Source organism: Oncorhynchus nerka, linkage group LG25 (assembly GCF_034236695.1).
Source record: "Oncorhynchus nerka isolate Pitt River linkage group LG25, Oner_Uvic_2.0, whole genome shotgun sequence".
Lineage (NCBI taxonomy): Eukaryota > Metazoa > Chordata > Actinopteri > Salmoniformes > Salmonidae > Oncorhynchus > Oncorhynchus nerka.
Genome location: NC_088420.1, coordinates 56921809 through 56941235, shown reverse-complemented (window position 1 = coordinate 56941235; position 19427 = coordinate 56921809). Strand labels below are relative to the sequence as shown.

The 19427-nt window shown below is 44.1% G+C and overlaps 1 protein-coding gene across 3 annotated transcripts in view; it reads right to left on the bottom strand.

The window, feature by feature from the left end:
- Positions 1–19427, bottom strand: part of LOC115109709 (uncharacterized) — a 40702-nt gene that overhangs the window by 8182 nt on the left and 13093 nt on the right. For 2 of the 3 annotated variants that reach the window (XM_065009894.1, XM_065009895.1), the window contains exons 5-15: positions 19273–19364; positions 18877–19014; positions 18420–18553; positions 18281–18297; positions 18019–18118; positions 17704–17798; positions 5724–5827; positions 5461–5533; positions 5301–5372; positions 2289–5069; positions 840–1677 (exon numbers count right to left, since the gene is read on the bottom strand). In XM_065009894.1, the coding sequence (XP_064865966.1) occupies positions 840–1677; positions 2289–5069; positions 5301–5372; positions 5461–5533; positions 5724–5827; positions 17704–17798; positions 18019–18118; positions 18281–18297; positions 18420–18553; positions 18877–19014; positions 19273–19364 (4444 nt within the window). The remainder of the gene's footprint in view (positions 1–839; positions 1678–2288; positions 5070–5300; positions 5373–5460; positions 5534–5723; positions 5828–17703; positions 17799–18018; positions 18119–18280; positions 18298–18419; positions 18554–18876; positions 19015–19272; positions 19365–19427) is intronic. The other variant, XM_065009896.1, reaches the window with a different exon arrangement.

Here is a 19427-nt window from a genome sequence, read left to right as displayed (position 1 = left end):
TCATCGGCCTCACCAGGGTCTTCCTGACTGCAGTTCGGCATCATAACCGACTTCAGTGGGCAAATGCTCACCTCCGATGGCCACTGGCACGCTGGAGAAGTGTGAACTTCACGGAGGAATAGATGGCAGATCACATGTACGGTGTCGTGTGGGTGATCTGTTTGCTGATGTGTGAACACAGTGCCCCATGGTGGTGGTGGGGTTATGGTATGGGCAGGCATAAGCTACGGACAATGAATACAATTGAATTTTAGCGATGGCAATTTGAATGCATAGAGATACCGTGACGAGATCTTGAGCCCATTGTAGTGTCATTCACCTGCCTCCATCACCTCATGTTTCAGCATGATAATGCACAGTCCCATGACGCAAGGATCTGTACACAATTATTGGAAGTTGAAAAGGACCCTGTTTTTCCATGGCCTGCATACTCACCAGACATGTCACCCATTGAGCATGTTTGGGATGCTCTGGATCGACGTGTATGACAGCATGTTTCAGTTCCCGCCAATATCCAGCAATTTCGCACAGCCATTGAAGAGGAGTGGGACAACATTCCACAGGCCTGATCAACTCTATGTGAAGGAGATGTCGCGCTGCACGAGGCAAATAGTGGTCATACCAGATACTGAATGGTGTTCTGATCCATGCCCCTACCTTTTTTTTTTGTGACCAACAGATTCATATCTGTATTCCCAGTCATGTGAAATCCATAGATTAGGGCCCAATTAATTAATTTAAATTGATTGATTTCATTATATGAATTGTAACTCTTTGAAATTGTTGCATGTTGTGTTTATATTTTTGTTCAGTGTAAATTACAAATTCTAAGTACATACCCATGTAGGGCTCTAATAACTGTTTTATCCATAGGGTCGTTGGTAAACTTGCTGTCTGAATTAAAGTCATAGTTTTCCTTCCACAGCCTTGTCACTTGAACTGAGCGGTCTTTTTCGATGAACCGCCGTAACCGACGGAACTTCTGCCTGCGCCCAATTCCTTTTCTCATGGATTCTGGAGCCACCCCGGATTCCTTCCCGAGTTCTTTCCTGTTCTGGTCCTGCTCCTGACACAGGAAGGCCCGTAGTGCTTGAGTTCCGTCACCATCGACCATATCCTTGCGATGCGGCTGAAGTCCCTCCGAAATGGGGACTTGGAGGGTTGAACCTGACAAACCCAATAGTAGAGAGGAGGATGGCGGTAGTGAGTAAGAATGCTCTTGTGAGACTAACACAACCCGCTCCCCACTCCCCACCACCAGCCCCTTGGGTGACGGAGACTGAGGGGGAAGTTTAAGCCTAGCAACAGAAGGGTGCTTCAGCAGTGCATGAAGGACAGACTCTGGTTCACCATCTGACTCATGAGGAGAGCCGCCATCTTTGACACTGTTGTCACTTATAAGCAAACTTGGACAGCATTCTTGTTGCTGAAGTGCCAGGTGGTCTGGCTGCTGGTCCAGTACTTTGTCGTTACTGGTACTAAGGGCCAAATCGGCCAATAGGGTCAGAGCATCTGCTGGTGGGCATGATGCATCACTGGTATCTTTCTTCACTGTGCGAGGCCTACCCCTACTGACAACACACCTGACATCAGGGTTAAGTGTCAGTAGTTGGGAGGATATAGGTTGTGCTACTTTCTCTTTTTCAAAAGAAGTTGGTGTGTGATAGTGCAACCACCCTGTAGAAACAAAAGAGAACAGAGAAAAGAGACAGAAGAAACAGTATGAAAACAAAAAACACAAAGTAGCGTATAGTGATAATGAATACTTTGAAATTAAATTGTCGTAAGGCAGTCAGTCGCCTGCATGCAAATCTCCTCGCCAAAATTGAACCAAATTGTTTTATGATTTGTATTAGATTGAAATGGGGGACAGCAGCACGACACACAGCAAGACAAAGCAGAGGCAACGGAGGTGGCAAGAGGCTAGCCTGGTCCAAGATCAGTTTGTGCTGTCTTGTCAACTACAGCACAAACAGACCTGGGACCAGAATAGCAAGAAGCTATTAACATTTAACTTCATAGTGTTGCTTTGCAGTTCAGGTAGAAAAAGAGATATATAGAAACAGAATCATCAGGAATTCAAGACAAAGATATTATTTTAGCATTTCGGCATATTTCAAAATTCAGCACAAATGAACTGAAATCACAACTCAATTATGAAGACGACAAATATCAATATCTAATTAAGTGTGTGGTTTAGGAGAACAAAATCAAATCAAATCTGCATGTTTTGTTATTTGCATGGTGTGAGGTTGACAACAACTACATGACTTCCCAAGAGAACTTACATTTTTTCCTTATGGAGTCTGCAGGCTTGCATTTCATTTTTAATGGGCTCCCCCGACCCGTTAAGGTTATTGTTGCTGAAGGGGAGCTAGGCAAAGCCTCAGACATTTGGTCAGATGTGGCTTGAAGTGTAACCAGGTCCAGTCTGCTCTGAATGTCTTGCTTCAGTGGAATATCACTTTTTTCTGGAGATTTGGGTGCATTATTATGCAACTCCCTAGGAGTCAAGCCTAATGCCAGTGCAAACTTTGGGTCTAGGCCAAATGTCTGTTCCTTTGCAACTTCAGCAGCACCTGTGGGTCTGTCCGGGGTATCTTTGCAGGAATTACTGAAATGAACACTTTCCATGCCAGCATCGGCCTTGCTTTTTTTGTCCAATGGTAACATTTGATCTTCTGAAACAGGTTTGAGAGGCGTTTTCTTCTTTCCCCTTCTTGAAAAAACTGTCTTTAGTTTACTGAGGGATATTGCAACAAATTGACTATTCTTTTTGTGTTTTTCTAAGGAAGGAAAATCCATGTCTTTGTTCTGGACCAGTTCTGAGGATTTCTGAGAGGCCATCTTGTCTACATCAGCCATTTTGACCTCTGGTGGATGGTCTTTACTGTCTGAACTCCATATGTGTGGATCTTTGTTTTCATCTGACTTTATCAACTCTAGGCCAGGTTCATCTCCTGTTTCTATGGGTTGGGGTACTTTGATACAAGCTTCAACCATCATCTCATCAGCACATTGTTTGTGATCTATCACTTTCCCCATAACTTTCAAAGATTCTATATCCTTGGCGATAACTGCGGAACCATGAGGGACAAAGATTCTACCGCATTCGGAGATGATTGCCTTCAAGTCCCACCGATCTGTCTTCTTTTTCAATGGGTGGCCATCGTGAATTAGATCCACACTTTCCTTTCTTTTGAATGGGTAAAAGTTAATTGAATCCTTGCTTTCCTTCTTCTTTTTCAAAGGCAGATCTTGGATCAAATTCATTAGTTCCCTCTTCATTTTCAATGGACGAACCTGGGTTACATCCATCCTTTCCTTCTTTTTCCATGGGTTAAGTTGAACTAAATCTGTCATTTCCTTCCTCTTTTTCAATGAGTAGACTTTACTTGAATCCAAACATCCCTTCTCAGTTTCTTCCTCTTCAAAGTCAGCTGCCGAAGACCTCAAGACCCGTTTACCCAACCCGCTAAATCTACGCCGTTTCCTTGGGCGTTTCCTCCAATCTGATGTAGATAAATTATTGACCTCATTGGCCATGCCACGTTGCCCATTGAGAGCACTTCCACCCCTCTCCTGTACTTTGGCTGGTGGCAAACTGGAGGAGTTCTTTGTGATTGACTCTGTATTGATCAAGCCAAAGTTCTCATTGTGAGGTACAACGGTTGCAGTTCCTTCAGTGGCAGTGATGACTAGCACTGTTGGGAGGTCACCTGATACAGGTGAGGTTGAAACCTCTGTCACCTCTGTGGCCTTGGTCATCACTGTCATACCGGCTATTGCAAAAACATTTGCCGACACTGCAAACTGGGAAAGATCACATGGAATCTCCTCTTGCACCTCCTTCTTAGGCAAATCCCCCCCTTTATCCTCTACTCCTGTCTCTACTGCTTTAATGTTGGGCTTGGTTGCCAGGGCCGGCCCAGGTTTCTTCAATTCCTCTTGAGAGACTGCAGGCTGTGAAAGACCAGAGGGCATATCCTTTTGCACCTCTTTCAGGTGCAAGTTTGTCCCTTCATTCGCTACTCCTACCTCTGGTGCTTTACAGTCTGCCTTACCCAACGCTGCTGGGCCAGCTTTCCTCAAGTTTTCTGCAGGCTGTGAAAGATCAGAAAGCATATCCTCTTTCACCTCCTTTTGCCTATCCACTTGGACATCCTCTGCGTTCAAATGTGTCCCTTCATCCTCTACTCCTACCCCTGGTACGGCCTTGTTCTTCCCAGGCTTCCCAGAATCATCTGCCAACACAACAGGCTGGGAAAGATCATAGGGAAGCTCCTTCTGCACCTCTTTTGGAATCAAAGTTGTCCCTGGTGCGTTACTGTCAGCCTTCTTCAAGACAGGTTTCCCAAAGTCCCCTGCTGGGACAGGCTTGGTAAGATCAGAGGGCACTTCCTCCTGCACCTCCTTGGGTTGCACATGTTGCACCTTGTCTTGCACCTCCTTTGAAGACAAGGTCTTTTCTTCCTCTACTCTTTTATTTGGTGCATTACTGCCTGCCTTGGTCATACCAGGTTTCTCAAAGTCCTCTGTAGATACTGCCAGTGTATTACTTATGTATGTGGCTGTGTCTCCTGGTGACTGTCCCCCTGACTGCTCCTCCTCTGGGCCACCCAGACTAGCAGGAGTCATGGGGGGGCCTTCTGGAGATGACAGACAGTAGTAGACGTCATCATCTGGCTCATCCCCTCGCTCCTCTCGTCCAGCCGCCAGGAGCTCCGTGGCCCTGGATACAGAGAGCTCGAAGGAGCCCGGCTGGTGGAAGTAAGACTTGAGACATTTCCATCCCTTTTCAGTCCACTTTGGGGTGGAGTAGAGATATTTGAGGGCATCAGGAACATCAAACTGATCTGGGAAGATGCTGGCTTCCCTGGATGGACTGATAGTAAGCCCAGGGTGGATGAGGGCAGCGTAGCTCTGGATATGCTGCTCTAGTAAACCACGTAGCTCCCCACTCTGTTCAGGGAGGCACTTTTCCACCTCTGTCTCTGCGTAGTTCAGTGCAGGCACCACCTGGAGGCCCTCTGGTGAGAGGGAGGGCTTCTTCGAGCAGATCTTGGTGTCTGTGGTAAAAAAAATAATTAAAAAGACATTACGTAAGGATAAATGATAAAAGAATAGACAAAAACCTTACTGTATACAAGGGCATAGGTGTTGGCCACACACACACACACACACACACACACACACACACACACACACACACACACACACACACACACACACACACACACACACACACACACACACACACACACACACACACACACACACACACACACACACACACACACCTCGTTGTATAGCTCTGGAATCCGGAAACACAAACATCCCCTGCAATACCTCTGGCTTATTGGACCCAGCATCTGAAAAGTATAATGTAAAGTTAGATATTTAGCTTCTATCTATAATATATTTAAATACAATATGTTGCGTATACAGGTTTTGTCTTACCTTCATATGTGAGGAAGTGAGATGAATGTAACAGTATAAGGAAACCACTATCATTCAGTTGTATTACGAGGGCCTGTTGGTAAGAAGAATATTTTTTACAATCAAGGTCTGACAACACAACAATGAACTGCATTCAGAGGGGTTGGGTTAAATGCGGAAGACACTTTACAGTTGAATGCATTGTACAACTGACTATGTATCCCCCTTTCCATTCCGGTCTTCCAATAACCTGTCAGTCGACTTTAAGAACAATGAACGCTCACCAGGTCTTTCTCCTTGAGCTCCTGTGTGAGCTGAGAGAGAGAGGTGTCATCAGCCTCACTGGGTGCCAGCTCATACAGACTCCAACCCATTCCTTCCAGAGAAACTGAAAAACCATACAATTCAATATCATTAAATGGTAAAAAAAAAAAAAAAAAGCTCTGTAAAGCTCTCACAGCTGGATAAATATTCAGATAAGCAACACATAAAATATCCTTGGGTAGGGTTGCAAAGCTACTGGTAATTTATCAAAGTTACAGGAATCTTCTGTAATTTTCATAATTAACTGAAGATCTATGGTAATCTATCGTAACTTTGGTGATTTATAGTTGAATAACTTAAAAATATATATATTCGTAGATGGTGTAATTTTTTTTAGATCTGTGTCCATATATTAGATCGACCATATGGTTCAAGAGAAAATAGCCTAATTAATGAAAAAAGCATCTAATCAAATCAAATGTTATTTGTCACATGCGCCGAATACAACAGGTAGAACCTTTCCGTGAAATTCTTAAAGGCCTTAACTCTATTTCTTGAACTGCATTGTTGGTTAAAAAAATATTTACTAAATAAACGAAAGTAAAAAATAAAATAAAGTCAACACAACAGGCTGGGAAAAAAATAAAAACATGAGCTGGCGCACACCCAGAATAGTAGTTTGTGTGGAGATGCTGACTAACGGCGAATAAACTGTAAACTATCAAAATAAGAAAGTTGCACATTCCATGTATAATCTCCCAGCAATTTAATGGGTATTTACCAACGTTTCGGAAATCACTGTGCCTAAACGTTGGTAAATACCCATTAAATTGCTGGGAGATTATACATGGAGTGTGCAACTTTCTTTATTTTGATAGTTTAGGGGGAAAAAATATATTTTTTAAATGAATCAAAAAGTAACAAGAATATTAATTAACAATAATGAGGCTATATAAAAGGGATACTGGTACCGAGTCAATGTGCGGGGGTACAGGTTAGTCGAGGTAATTTGTAAAGTGATTATGCATAACAATAGATAATAAACAGCAAGTTACAGCAATGTAAAAACATATGGGGGCGAGGGGGTGGTGTCAATGTAAATAGTCTTGGTTGCCATTTGATTAATTGTTCAGCAGTCTTATGGCTTGGGGGTAAAAACTGTAAAGGAGCCTTTTGGTCCTAGACTTGGCGCTCCGGTACTGCTTGCCGTGAGATAGCAGAGAGAACAGTCTATGACTTGGGTGACTGGAGTCTTTGACATCTTTTTGGGCCTTCCTCTGACACCACCTAGTATATAGGTCCTGGATGTCAGGAACCTTGGCGCCTTACGGTCAGATGCCAAGTAGTTGCCATACCAGGCAGTGATGCAACCGGTCAGGATGCTCTCGATGGTGCAGCTATAGAACTTTGTGTGGATCTGTGGACCCATGCCAAATCTTTTCAGTCTCCTGAGGGGGAAAAGGTGTTGTCGTGCCCTCTTCACAACTGTCTTGATGTGTTTGGACCATGATAGTTAGTTGGTGATGTGGGCACCAAGGAACTTGAAACTCTGGACCCGCTCCACTTCAGCCCTGTCGATGTTAATGGGGGCCTGTTCGGCCCTCATTTTTCCTATTAGTCCACGATCAGTTCCTTTGTCTTGCTCACATTGAGGAACAGGTTGTTGTCCTGGCACCACACTGCCTGGTTTCTGACCTCCTCCCTATAGGCTGTCTCATCGTTGTCGGTGATCAGGCCTACCACTGTTGTGGTATCAGCAAACGCAACAATGGTGTTGGAGTCGTGCTTGGCCACACAGTCGTGGGTGAACAGGGAGTACAGGAGGGGACTAAGCACGCAACCCTGAGGGGCCCCAGTGTTGAAGATCAGCGTGGATGATATGTTGTTGCCTACCCTTACCACCTGGGTGTGGCCCGTCAGGAGGTCCAGGATCCAGTTGCAGAGGGAGGTGTTCAGTCCCAGGATCCTAAGCTTAGTGATGAGCTTTGTGGGTACTATGGTGTTGAACGCTGAGCTGAAATCAATGAACAGCACTCTCACATAGGTGTTCCTTCTGTCCAGGTGGGAAAGGGCAGTGTGGAGTGCGATTGAGATTGCGTCATCTGTGGATCTCTTGGGGCGGTATGCGAATAGGAATGGGTCTAGGGTTTCCGGCATGATGGTGCTGATGTGAGCCATGATCCGCCTTTCAAAGCACTTCATGGCTACCAGGCAGTAATCATTTAGGCAGTATACCTTCGTTTTCTTGGGCACAGGGACTATGGTGGTCTGTTTAAAAAATGTAGTTATTACAGACTTGGTCAGGGAAAGGTTGAAAATGTCAGTGAAGACACTTGCCAGTTGGTCCGAGCATGCTTTGAGTACACTTCCTGATAATCCGTCTGGCCCCGCGGCTTTGTGAATCTTGACTTTTTTAAAGGTCTTGCTCACATGGGCTACGGGAGAGCGTGATCACACAGTCGTCTGGAACAGCTGGTGCTCACATGCATGCTTCAGTGTTGCTTGCCTCGAAGCGAGCATAAAAGGCATTTAGCTCATCTGGTAGGCTCGCGTCACTGGGCAGCTCGCTGCTGGGTTTCGCTTTGTAGTCCATAATAGTTTTCAAGCCCTGCCACATCTGACTAGCGTCAGAGCCGGTGTAGTAGGATTCAATCTTAGTCCTGTATTGCTGTATTGACGCTTTGCCTGTTTGTTGGTTTGTCTGAGGGCATAGCAGTATTTCTTATTAGCATCTGGATTAGTGTCCCGCTCCTTGAAAGCGGCAGCGCTAGCCTTTAGCTCGGTGCGGATGTGGCCTGTCATCCATGGCTTCTGGTTAGGATATGTACGTACAGTCACTGTGTCGATGCACTTATTGATGAAGACGATGACTGAGGTGGTATACTCCTCAATACCATTGGATGAATCTCGGAACATATTCCAGTCTGTGCTCGCAAAACAGTCCTGTAGCGTAGCATCCGTGTCATCTGACCAATTCCGTATTGAGCGAGTCACTGGTACTTCCTGCTTTAGTTTTTGCTTGTAAGCAGGAATCAGGAGTATATAATTATGGTCAGATTTGCCAAATAGAGGGCGAGGGAGAGCTTTTGTCTGTAAAGGTGGTCTCTAGTTTTTTTCCTCTGGTTGCACATGTGACATGCTGGTAGAAATGAGGCAAAACATATTTAAGTTTGTCTGCATTAAAGTTCCTGGCCACTAGGAGTGCTACTTCTGGATGAGCATTTTCTTGTTTGCTTCTAGCCTTATACAGCTTGTTGAGTGTGGTCTTAGTACCAGCATCGGTTTGGGGTGGTAAATCGACAGCTACGAATAATATAGATGAGAACTTTCTTGGTAGATAGTGTGGTCTACAGTTTATCATGAGTTATTCTACCAGAGGCGAGCATTACCTTGAGACTTCTTTAATATTAGATATCGCGCACTGGAAGTTATTGATAAATAGACACACACCCCCGCCCCTCGTCTTACCAGACATAGCTGCTCTGTGCTGCTGATGCACGGAGAAGCCAGCCAGCTCTATATTATCTGTGTCGTCGTATAGCCACGTTGCGGTGAACTTTTTTCACAACTGCCACCAGTTAAACATTTTTATTTTACCCTTATTTTACCAGGGGAACAGATACAGTGAATGAGCCAATTGGAAGCTGGGGATAATTAGGTGGCCATAAGAGTAAGCGGGCCAGATTTGGAATTTAGCCAGGATATCGGGGTTAACACAACTACTCTTACAATAAGTGCCATGGGATCTTTAGTGACTATAGAGAGCCAGGTTACCCGTTTTAACGTTCCATCTGAAAGACGGCACCGTGCACAGGACAATGTCCCCAAACAATACCCTGAGGCAATGGGATCAGTGGAGGCTCCTCAGAGGAGGAAAGAGAGGACCATCCTCCTCAGTAAAAATGGTAAAACATTAAAAAAGTTATCCTTTTTAGATAAATCTATACTAAATATATTCATATGTCACCAAATAATTTATTAAAACAATGAAGGTCTACAGTAACCTCATGTTGTCCACCCAATCAAAAGGATCAGAGATTGAATCTAGTACTGAAAGCATAAACTACAGCTAGCTAGCACTGCAGTGCATAAAATGTGGTGAGTAGTTGACTCCAAGAGAGAGAAAAACAATAGTTGAACAGTTTTGAACAAATTAATTTATTAAAAAATGAAGGAGAAGCAAGCATTGTAATTTCTTTTCAGTTTAATTTAACTGTTGCTAGTTTAGTTAAATAAACACCCGGCTCAAATAGAGGGATGCTATGTTAGCTAGCTGGCTATGACTAACCAACACAACACTGGAACTCTTCCAAGTCAAGGTAAGCTTTTGGTTTTATTATTTTATTGCCACCGGGGCCCGTCGGTCTAACTGCTTACTGACTATTTATTTTTATTTATTTATTTCACCTTTATTTAACCAGGTAGGCAAATTGAGAACAAGTTCTCATTTACAATTGCGACCTGGCCAAGATAAAGCAAAGCAGTTCAACACATACAACAACACCGAGTTACACATGGAGTAAAACAAACATACAGTCAATAATACAGTAGAAAAATAAGTATATATACGATGTGAGCAAATGAGGTGAGATAAGGGAGGTAAAGGAAAAAAAAGGCCATGGTGGCGAAGTAAATACAATATAGGAAGTAAAACACTGGAATACTAGACTTGCAGTGGAAGAATGTGCAAAGTAGAAATAAAAATAATGGGGTGCAAAGGAGCTAAATAAATAAATACAGTAGGGGAAGAGGTAGTTGTTTGGGATAAATTATAGATGGGCTATGTACAGGTGCAGTAATCTGTGAGCTGCTCTGACAGCTGGTGCTTAAAGCTAGTGAGGGAGATGTGTTTCCAGTTTCAGAGATTTTTGTAGTTCGTTCCAGTCATTGGCAGCAGAGAACTGGAAGGAGAGGCGGCCAAAGGAAGAATTGGTTTTGGGGGTGACCAGATATACCTGCTGGAGTGCGTGCTACAGGTGGGTGCTGCTATCGTGACCAGCAAGCTGAGATAAGGGGGGACTTTACCAAGCAGGGTCTTGTAGATGACCTGCAGCCAGTGGGTTTGGCGACGAGTATGAAGCGAGGGCCAGCCAACGAGAGCGTACAGGTCGCGATGGTGGGTAGTATATGGGGCTTTGGTGACAAAACAGATGGCACTGTGATAGACTGCATCCAATTTATTGAGTAGGGTATTGGAGGCTATTTTGTAAATGACATCGTCATCGTCAGGATCGGTAAGATGGGTCATTTTTACAAGGGTATGTTTGGCAGCATGAGTGAAGGATGCTTTGTTGCGAAATAGGAAGCCAATTCTAGATTTAACTTTGGATTGGAGATGTTTGATGTGAGTCTGGAAGGAGAGTTTACAGTCTAACCAGACGCCTAGGTATTTGTAGTTGTCCACATATTCTAAGTCAGAACCGTCCAGAGTAGTGATGCTGGATGGGCGGGCAGGTGCAGGCAGCGATCGGTTGAAGAGCATGCATTTGGTTTTACTTGTATTTACGAGCGATTGAAGGCGAGTTGTATGGCATTGAAGCTCGTCTGGAGGGTTGTTAACAGTGTCCAAAGAAGGGCCAGAAGTATACAGAATTGTATTTGTTTATTTTTTTTATTTATCCGTTATTTTACCAGGTAAGTTGACTGAGAACACGTTCTTATTTACGGCAACGACCTGGGGGATGAATGAGCCAATTGTAAACTGGGGATTATTAGGTGACCGTGATGGTTTGAGGGCCAGATTGGGAATTTAGCCAGGACACTGGGGTTAACACCCCTACTCTTACGATAAGTGCCATGGGATCTTTAATGACCTCAGAGAGTCAGGACACCCGTTTAACGTCCCATCCGAAAGACGACACCCTACACAGGGCAGTGTCCCCAATCACTGCCCTGGGGCTTTGGGATATTTTTTGACCAGAGGAAAGAGTGCCTCCTACTGGCCCTCCAACACCACTTCCAGCAGCATCTGGTCTCCCATCCAGGGACTGACCAGGACCAACCCTGCTTAGCTTCAGAAGCAAGCCAGCAGTGGTATGCAGGGTGGTATGGTAAAGAATGGTGTCGTCTGCGTAGAGGTGGATCAGAGTCTCACCAGCAGCAAGAGCGACATCATGGATATACACAGAGAAGAGAGTCGGCCCAAGAATTGAACCGGACAACAGGCCCTCTGATTTGACACACTGAACTCTATCAGAGAAGTAGTTGGTGAACCAGGCGAGGCAATCATTTGAGAAACCAAGGCTATTGAGTCTGCCGATGAGGATGTGGTGATTGACAGAGTCAAAAGCCTTGGCCAAGTCAAAGAATACGGCTGCACAGTATTGTTTCTTATCGATGGCGGTTAAGATATCGTTTAGGACCTTGAGCGTAGCTGAGGTGCACCCATGACCAGCTCTGAAACCAGATTGCATAGCGGAGAAGGTATGATGGGATTCGAAATGGTCGGTAATCTGTTTGTTGACTTGGCTTTTGAAGACCTTAGAAAGGCAGGGTAGGATAGATATAGGTCTGTAGCAGTTTGGGTAAAGAGTGTTCCCCCCCTTTGAAGAGGGGGATGACCGCAGCTGCTTTTCCAATCTTTGGGAATCTCAGATGACACGAAAGAGAGGTTGAACAGGCTAGTAATAGTGAGGAAGGCATTTCCCGGGCCAGGTCAATTAGAAAGGCCTGCTCGCTGAAGTGTTTCAGGGAGCGTTTGACAGTGATGAGTGGAGGTCACCTGACCGCTGACCCATTACGGATGCAGGCAATGAGGCAGTGATTTCTGAGATCTTGGTTGAAAACAGCAGAGGTGTATTTAGAGGGCAAGTTGGTTAGGATGAGGGTGCCCGTATGTGGGTGCCCGTGTTTACGGCTTTGGGGTGGTACCTGGTAGGTTCATTGATAATTTGTGTGAGATTGAGGGCATCAATCTTAGATTGTAGGATGGCTGGGGTGTTAAGCATATTCCAGTTTAGGTCACCTAGCAGCACGAGCTCTGAAGATAGATGGGGTGCAATCAGTTCAAATATGGTGTCCAGAGTACAGCTGGGGGCAGAGGGTGGTCTATAGCAGGCGACAACGGTGAGAGACTTGTTTTTAGAGAGGTGGATTTTTAAAAGTAGAAGTTCAAATTGTTTGGGTACAGACCTGGAAAGTAGGACAGAACTCTGCAGGCTATCTCTGCAGTAGATTGGCCGTTCTATCTTGTCTGAAAATGTTGTAGTTAGGGATGGAGATTTCAGAGTTTTTGGTGGTCTTCCTAAGCCAGGATTCAGACACAGCTAGGACATCCGGGTTGACAGAGTGTGCTAAAGCAGTGAATAAAACAAACTTAGGGAGGAGGCTTATAATGTTAACATGCATGAAACCAAGGCTATTACGGTTACAGAAGTCATCAAAAGAGAGCGCCTGGGGAATAGGAGTGGAGCTAGGCACTGCAGGGCCTGGATTCACCTCTACATCACCAGAGGAACAGAGGAGGAGTAGGATAAGGGTACGGCTAAAAGCTATGAGAATTGGTTGTCTAGGACGTCCGGAACATCAAGGTATAATGTTCAGATAAAGTTATGGTAGGATGTGAATACAGTGGAGGTAAACCTAGGCATTGAGTGATGATGAGAAAGATATTGTCTCTAGAAACATCATTGAAACCAGGTGATGTCATCGCATGTGTGGGTGGTGGAACTGAAAGGTTGGATAAGGTATAATGAGCAGGGCTAGAGGCTCTACAGTGAAATAAGCCAATAAACACTAACCAGAACAGCAATGGACAAGGCATATTGACATTAAGGAGAGGCATGCTTAGTCGAGTGATCATAAGGGTCCAGTGAGTAGTGAGGTTGGTTGGGGTCACGGCGATTCAGACAGCTAGCCGGGCCATCGGTAGCAAGCTGGCAGAGGATGAGGGTTTGTTTTTAGCCACCTTGTGCGTTTCCGTCGGTAGATTAGTGGGGTTCCATGTGGTAGAGGGGATCAATCCAATTGGCAAAATAGATATAGTTATAGTGACCCAAGAAAATTGTCCGATAGACCTATTCAGATAGCAGCCGATAAGACAGCTAACGATTAGCGGGCCGCAGATGGGCGTTCAGGTAACGTCGCGACGGAGGGGCCAGTTGGATAACTCCCTCGGGCAGATAACATTGGTAGTCCAATCGTGAAGGCCCAGTGGGGCTCCGCATCGGTAGTAAAACGGGTCCGGATAGGTTATTGTAGCCCAGGAGTGGCTAATGGAACTCTTCAGCTGGCTAGCTCCGGAATAATTGATGTTTGCTCCGGGACCGACGTAAGCCAATAGTCACTCGGATAGCAGCTAGCTAGCTGCAAGATCCAGGTGTAAATATCCAGAGCTTGCGGTAGAAATCTGGGAATATGGAGAGAAAATAGGTCCTGTATGTTCTGGTCTGAGTCACGTTGTACAAAACTGGCGATAGCTTTTCGAGCTAAAGGATAGCTGATGACCACCAACAGTGGTTAGCTGAATACTAACGTTAGCCAGTAATCTGACTAGCTTCTGGCTAGCTTCTATTGTGGATTTTAGAATTGAGGTGAATAATACTTTTTTTAAATTGGTGAGGCGGGTTGAAGGAGAGTGTTTTGAAGTTGAGATGTTTTTTTTTTTATTATAAAAAGATATGCGAAGAAAAGATGTAAATATATATATACACGGGACACGACAAGACGAGGACAAAGGACGTCTGACTGCTATGCCATCTTGGGGGGAAAAAAGACTGTAACGTTACTGTATGATTGTAGCGGGTTTACTAACGCATTAGTTCTATTAGCTATGTTGACTAGGACGTTACTTTAGCTAATATGGAGACAACGATGTAGGCTGTGTGTAGCGGTTATGATATGGTTTGGACAGGTTTTTTCGCCTGGTCACACTGCTGATGTGTTGTTCATTGAAGTCCACAAAAGAAGGTAAAAGGTGAGAGGAGGAGAGTGCATAGAGGCTAGAATGAATACAACGTGACTGCTAGGTTTGAAACTGAACTGTGTTTATGCGTGATCTGGGGTGTATTCATTCTGCCTCCTTTTCGCCCTCCGACACCACTTCCAGCAGCATCTGGTCCCATCCAGGAGCAATCCTGCTTAGCTTCAGAGGTAAGCAAGCAGTGGGATGCAGGGTAATATGTTGCTGGTTTAAAGTTGAAGATTAATGACAAAACATTTATAACATACATATTGACATAGTTAAATAAATAAAAGTGTATAACCTTTTTTAGAAAGGATATTTCATGCTGAAACCTTCAAATTAAACATCAATGGTATTCACTAAGTTGATGGTTTATACACTGGACAAAAATATCAACGCAACAAGAAAAGTGTTTGTTTCATGAACTGAAATAAAAGATCCCAGAAATGTTCCATGCACACAAAAAGCTTATTTATTTCAAATGTGGTGCAAAACTTTGTTTACATCCCTGTAGCAAGCATTTCTCATTTGCCAATATAATCCATCCACCTGACAGGTGTGGCATATCAAGAAGCTGATTAAACAGCATGATCATTACACAGGTGCACCTTGTGCTAGGGACAATAAAAGGCCACTTTAAAATGTGCAGTTTTGTCACACAACACAATGCCACAGATGTCTCAAGTTGAGGGAGAGTACAATTGACATGCTGACTGCAGGAATGTCCACCAGAGCTGTTGCGAGAGAATTGAATGTTCATTTCTCTAGTATGTCGTTTTTGAGAATTTGGCAGTGCGTCCAACCGGCCTCACAACCGCAGCCCCACCACGTGTATGGCCTCATGTCGGCGAGCGGTTTGCTGATGTTAACGTTGTGAACAGAATGCCCCATGGTGGCGGTGGGGTTATGGTATGGGCAGGCATAAACTATGGTATGGGCAGGACAACAAACACAATTACATTTTATTGATGGTAATTTGAATGCATAGAGATACCGTGACGATATCACCTCGTTTCAGCATGATAATGCACAGCCCCATGTCGCAAGGATTTGTACACAATTCCTGGAAGCTGAATATGTCCCAGTTCTTCCATGGCCTGTATACTCAGACATATCACCCATTGAACATGTTTGGAATGCTTTCGATCTAAACTCAGCAAAAAAAGAAAGACCTTTTTCAGGACCCTGTCTTTAAAAGATCATTCGTAAAGATCCAAATAACTTTACAGATCTTCATTGTAAAGGGTTTAAGCACTGTGTTTCCCATGCTTGTTCAATGAACCATAAACAATTAATGAACATACACCTGTGGAACGGACATTAAGACACTAACAGCTTACAGACGGTAGGCAATTAAGGTCACAGTTATGAAAACTTAGGACACTAAAGAGGCCTTTCTACTGACTCTGAAAAACACCAAAAGAAAGATGCCCAGGGTCCCTGCTCATCTATGTGAACGTGCCTTAGGCATGCTGCAAGGAGGCATGAGGACTGCAGATGTGGCAGCACAATACATCTGAACATCACATCTGTGGGACAGGTACAGGATGGCAACAACAACAACTGCCCGAGTTACACCAGGAACGCAGAATCCCTCCATCAGTGCTCAGACAGTCTGCAATAGTCTGAGAGAGGCTGGACTGAGGGCTTGTAGGCCTGTTGTAAGGCAGGTCCTAACCAGACATCACCGGCAACAATGTCGTGGTTTTGTCTCACCAGGGGTGATGGTCGGATTTGCGTTTATCATCGAAGGAATGAGCGTTACTCCGTGGCCTGTGCACTGGAGCGGGATCGATTTGGAGGTGGAGGTCTGGGGCGGTGTGTCACAGCATCATCGGACTGAGCTTGTTGTCATTGCAGGTAATCTCAACACTGTGTGTTACAGGGAAGACATCCTCCTCCCTCATGTGGTGGTACCCTTCCTGCAGGCTCATACTGACATGACCCTCCAGCATGACAATGCCACAAGCCATACTGCTCATTCTGTGCAAGACAGGAATGTCAGTGTTTTGCCATGGTCAGCAAAGAGCCTGGATCTCAATCCCATTAAGCACGTCTGGGACATGTTGGATCGGAGAGTGAGGGCTAGTGCCATTCCCCCCAGAAATGTCCGGAAACTTGCAGGTGTCTTGGTGGAAGAATGGTGTAACATCTCACAGCAAGAACTGGCAAATCTGGTGCAGTCCATGAGGAGATGCACTACAGTACTTAATGCTGCTGGTGGCCACACCAGATACTGACTGTTACTTTTGATTTTTTTCAGGGACACATTATTCAATTTATGTTAGTCACATGTCTGTGGAACTTGTTCAGTTTATGTCTCAGTTGTTGAATCTTGTTATGTTCATACAAATATTTACATGTTAAGTTTGCTGAAAATAAACGCAGTTGACAGTGAGAGGACGTTTCAGTTCCCGCCAATATCCAGCAATTTCGCACAGCCATAAAAGAGGTGTGGGACAACATTCCACAAGCCACAATCAACAGCCTGATCAACTCTATGTGAAGGAGATGTGTCACGCTGCATGAGGCAAATGGTGGTCACACACCAGACACTGACTGGTGTTCTGAACCACACCCCTACCTTTTTTAAAGATATCTGTGACCAACAGATGCATATCTGTATTCCCAGTAATGTGAAATCCATAGATTAGGGCCTAATGAATTTATTTAAATTGACGGATTTCCTTATATGAACTGCAATTCAGTGACATCTTTGAAATCATTGCATGTTGCGTTTATATTTTTGTTCAGTATATTTAGGATAATGATTTACAGCATTGTCATTCTACTTATTTTTATCATCTTATTGAATTATTTCATATATTTTACATGTGATAAGGCCACACAGAGGGCTAGATTACAAACACCTGTGATCATCTGAAGTATCCAAAAGAGCCACTTGATGTCTTGTGATAAATAAGATAAAACCTTTGAAAGAATTGAACATTTAGGTCGTTTTCAGTAATATACCCTCCCTTTGCAACCCTAGTCCTGGGAAAGTTTGTTTGTGGTGACACTGCTGAAGCAAAATGCTATCAGAATGAAACCACTTTTGAGTAGCCTACATTTACATTTGTGAACATCTGTAAACGTACCTTCACCGATGAAGCAGGTTTCAAACATTGCCTTTGGTAATTTCTGCCTTAGATCTGACATTTTAATGGCTCCGTCAACTGCCATTACTGTTGGACTGAAATCAAACAAAATGACTTTCTCAAGTTATGTTACCACATGAAAACAGGGAGTTAAACTTATTTTTTGTTTTGTTGCCTACTGTCTTGCTATGGTGTGCCCTACTAGACACGACCCACATCAAGTAAATTGGAGAGATATTTATAGGATACTGTATTTATAAGTTATAGCATAGGGAGAGAGAGTGCACCTTCACACTAGGGTTGCATTGAACTTACAGTTTAGCTGGAATCAGGGGTCCAGTGCTAGACTTCAGACCCACATGGTAGACCTGGGAGCTGATTTGGAGCTGACCCCTCCAGGGGTAGTAGTGAAACACTGTAATAATATTTACATTTTAGCAGACAATGTTATCCAGAGCAACTTAATGCATTCAGTCAAAGCAGGAATGCACTGTACTGTAGTAGTACTGATATGCCATTGAACGGTACCATAACATTATCCAAAAGGACCTTTGTAACAGTTTGATTCATTACTCACCTGTTTTTTCTTCCTCACTGCAAAAGAGAAGAAAAAAACAAATCAATAATTTTGTAAGTTTTAGAAGATGTTCCTTTTCATCAAATATTTTCTATGACTCTGGAAAAATGAAAAACCCATGAGAGAGAGGGAAATGTACCTCTTCTCTTGGTCCTCTGATGCAGGTGTCTTGGTATCCCAATAGGAAAAAGCCACTATAGCGAATGGGCAGGCATGGCTAGGAGGCTGGACTGTCGAGTCAGCCCCTCCACCAGGCAGCTCATACATGTAGTACTGCAAAGACCAACACAAATCTCATTGTATTGTATTTATCAATACTGTATCTACAGGTCTATTTCATCAACTTTTCTAAACGCCTGGAGCAAAAACACAAATAAATTATAACTTATTTCATTAGAGAGGTAGCTTACTAAATTCATTTCCGTTTTATTGCTTTGACACAGAGTGCACATTTTACAATTGAAGGCAACAGAACCCGAAACCCAGCAGGCAAAGCTGGTTGAAATGACGTCATTACAACTGTTTTTTCCTACTGGAAAAGTACACAGTGTGACATGGATGGATGGATGAACGTTAGATGGATGGAGGAATCTCACCTGTGTTCTCTCAAAGGCCAGGAAGGAGCTGGTGTTGGCTGACACAGCACTGAGCTGCTCTGATACATGACAGTCAAACCCATTAGAGGGAGGGGTGTAGTTTACTGTGTAGTTCTCTGTCACATCTCTCACTCTGCCCTGTAGAACAACACAAAAAGAGAGAGAATTGAATGACAAGCCCTTTCAACAAACAAATCAATCAAATGTATTTACAAAGCCCTTTTTACATCTGAAGTTGTCACAAAGAGCTTTGCAGTAACTCAACCTAAAACCCAAAGAGCAAGCAGAAGCACGGGGGGCAAGGAAAAAACTCCTTCGAAGGAAAAAACCTAGAGGAACATTCAACAGTGAAGTTACACATAGCAACGCCTCTGTGGCTCGTAACTATGTAAATACCTTGGTGAGTCTGATGATGGCGATGTACCCAGACTTCCCGTGGTACCAGCGGTTTAGGTCCAGGCAGTCGGAGTACTTGGACACGTACACACCTGAGTTAAACAAGAAAATTCACATCATTGACAAGTCTGTTCCCACAGCAAGAACATGGGGCG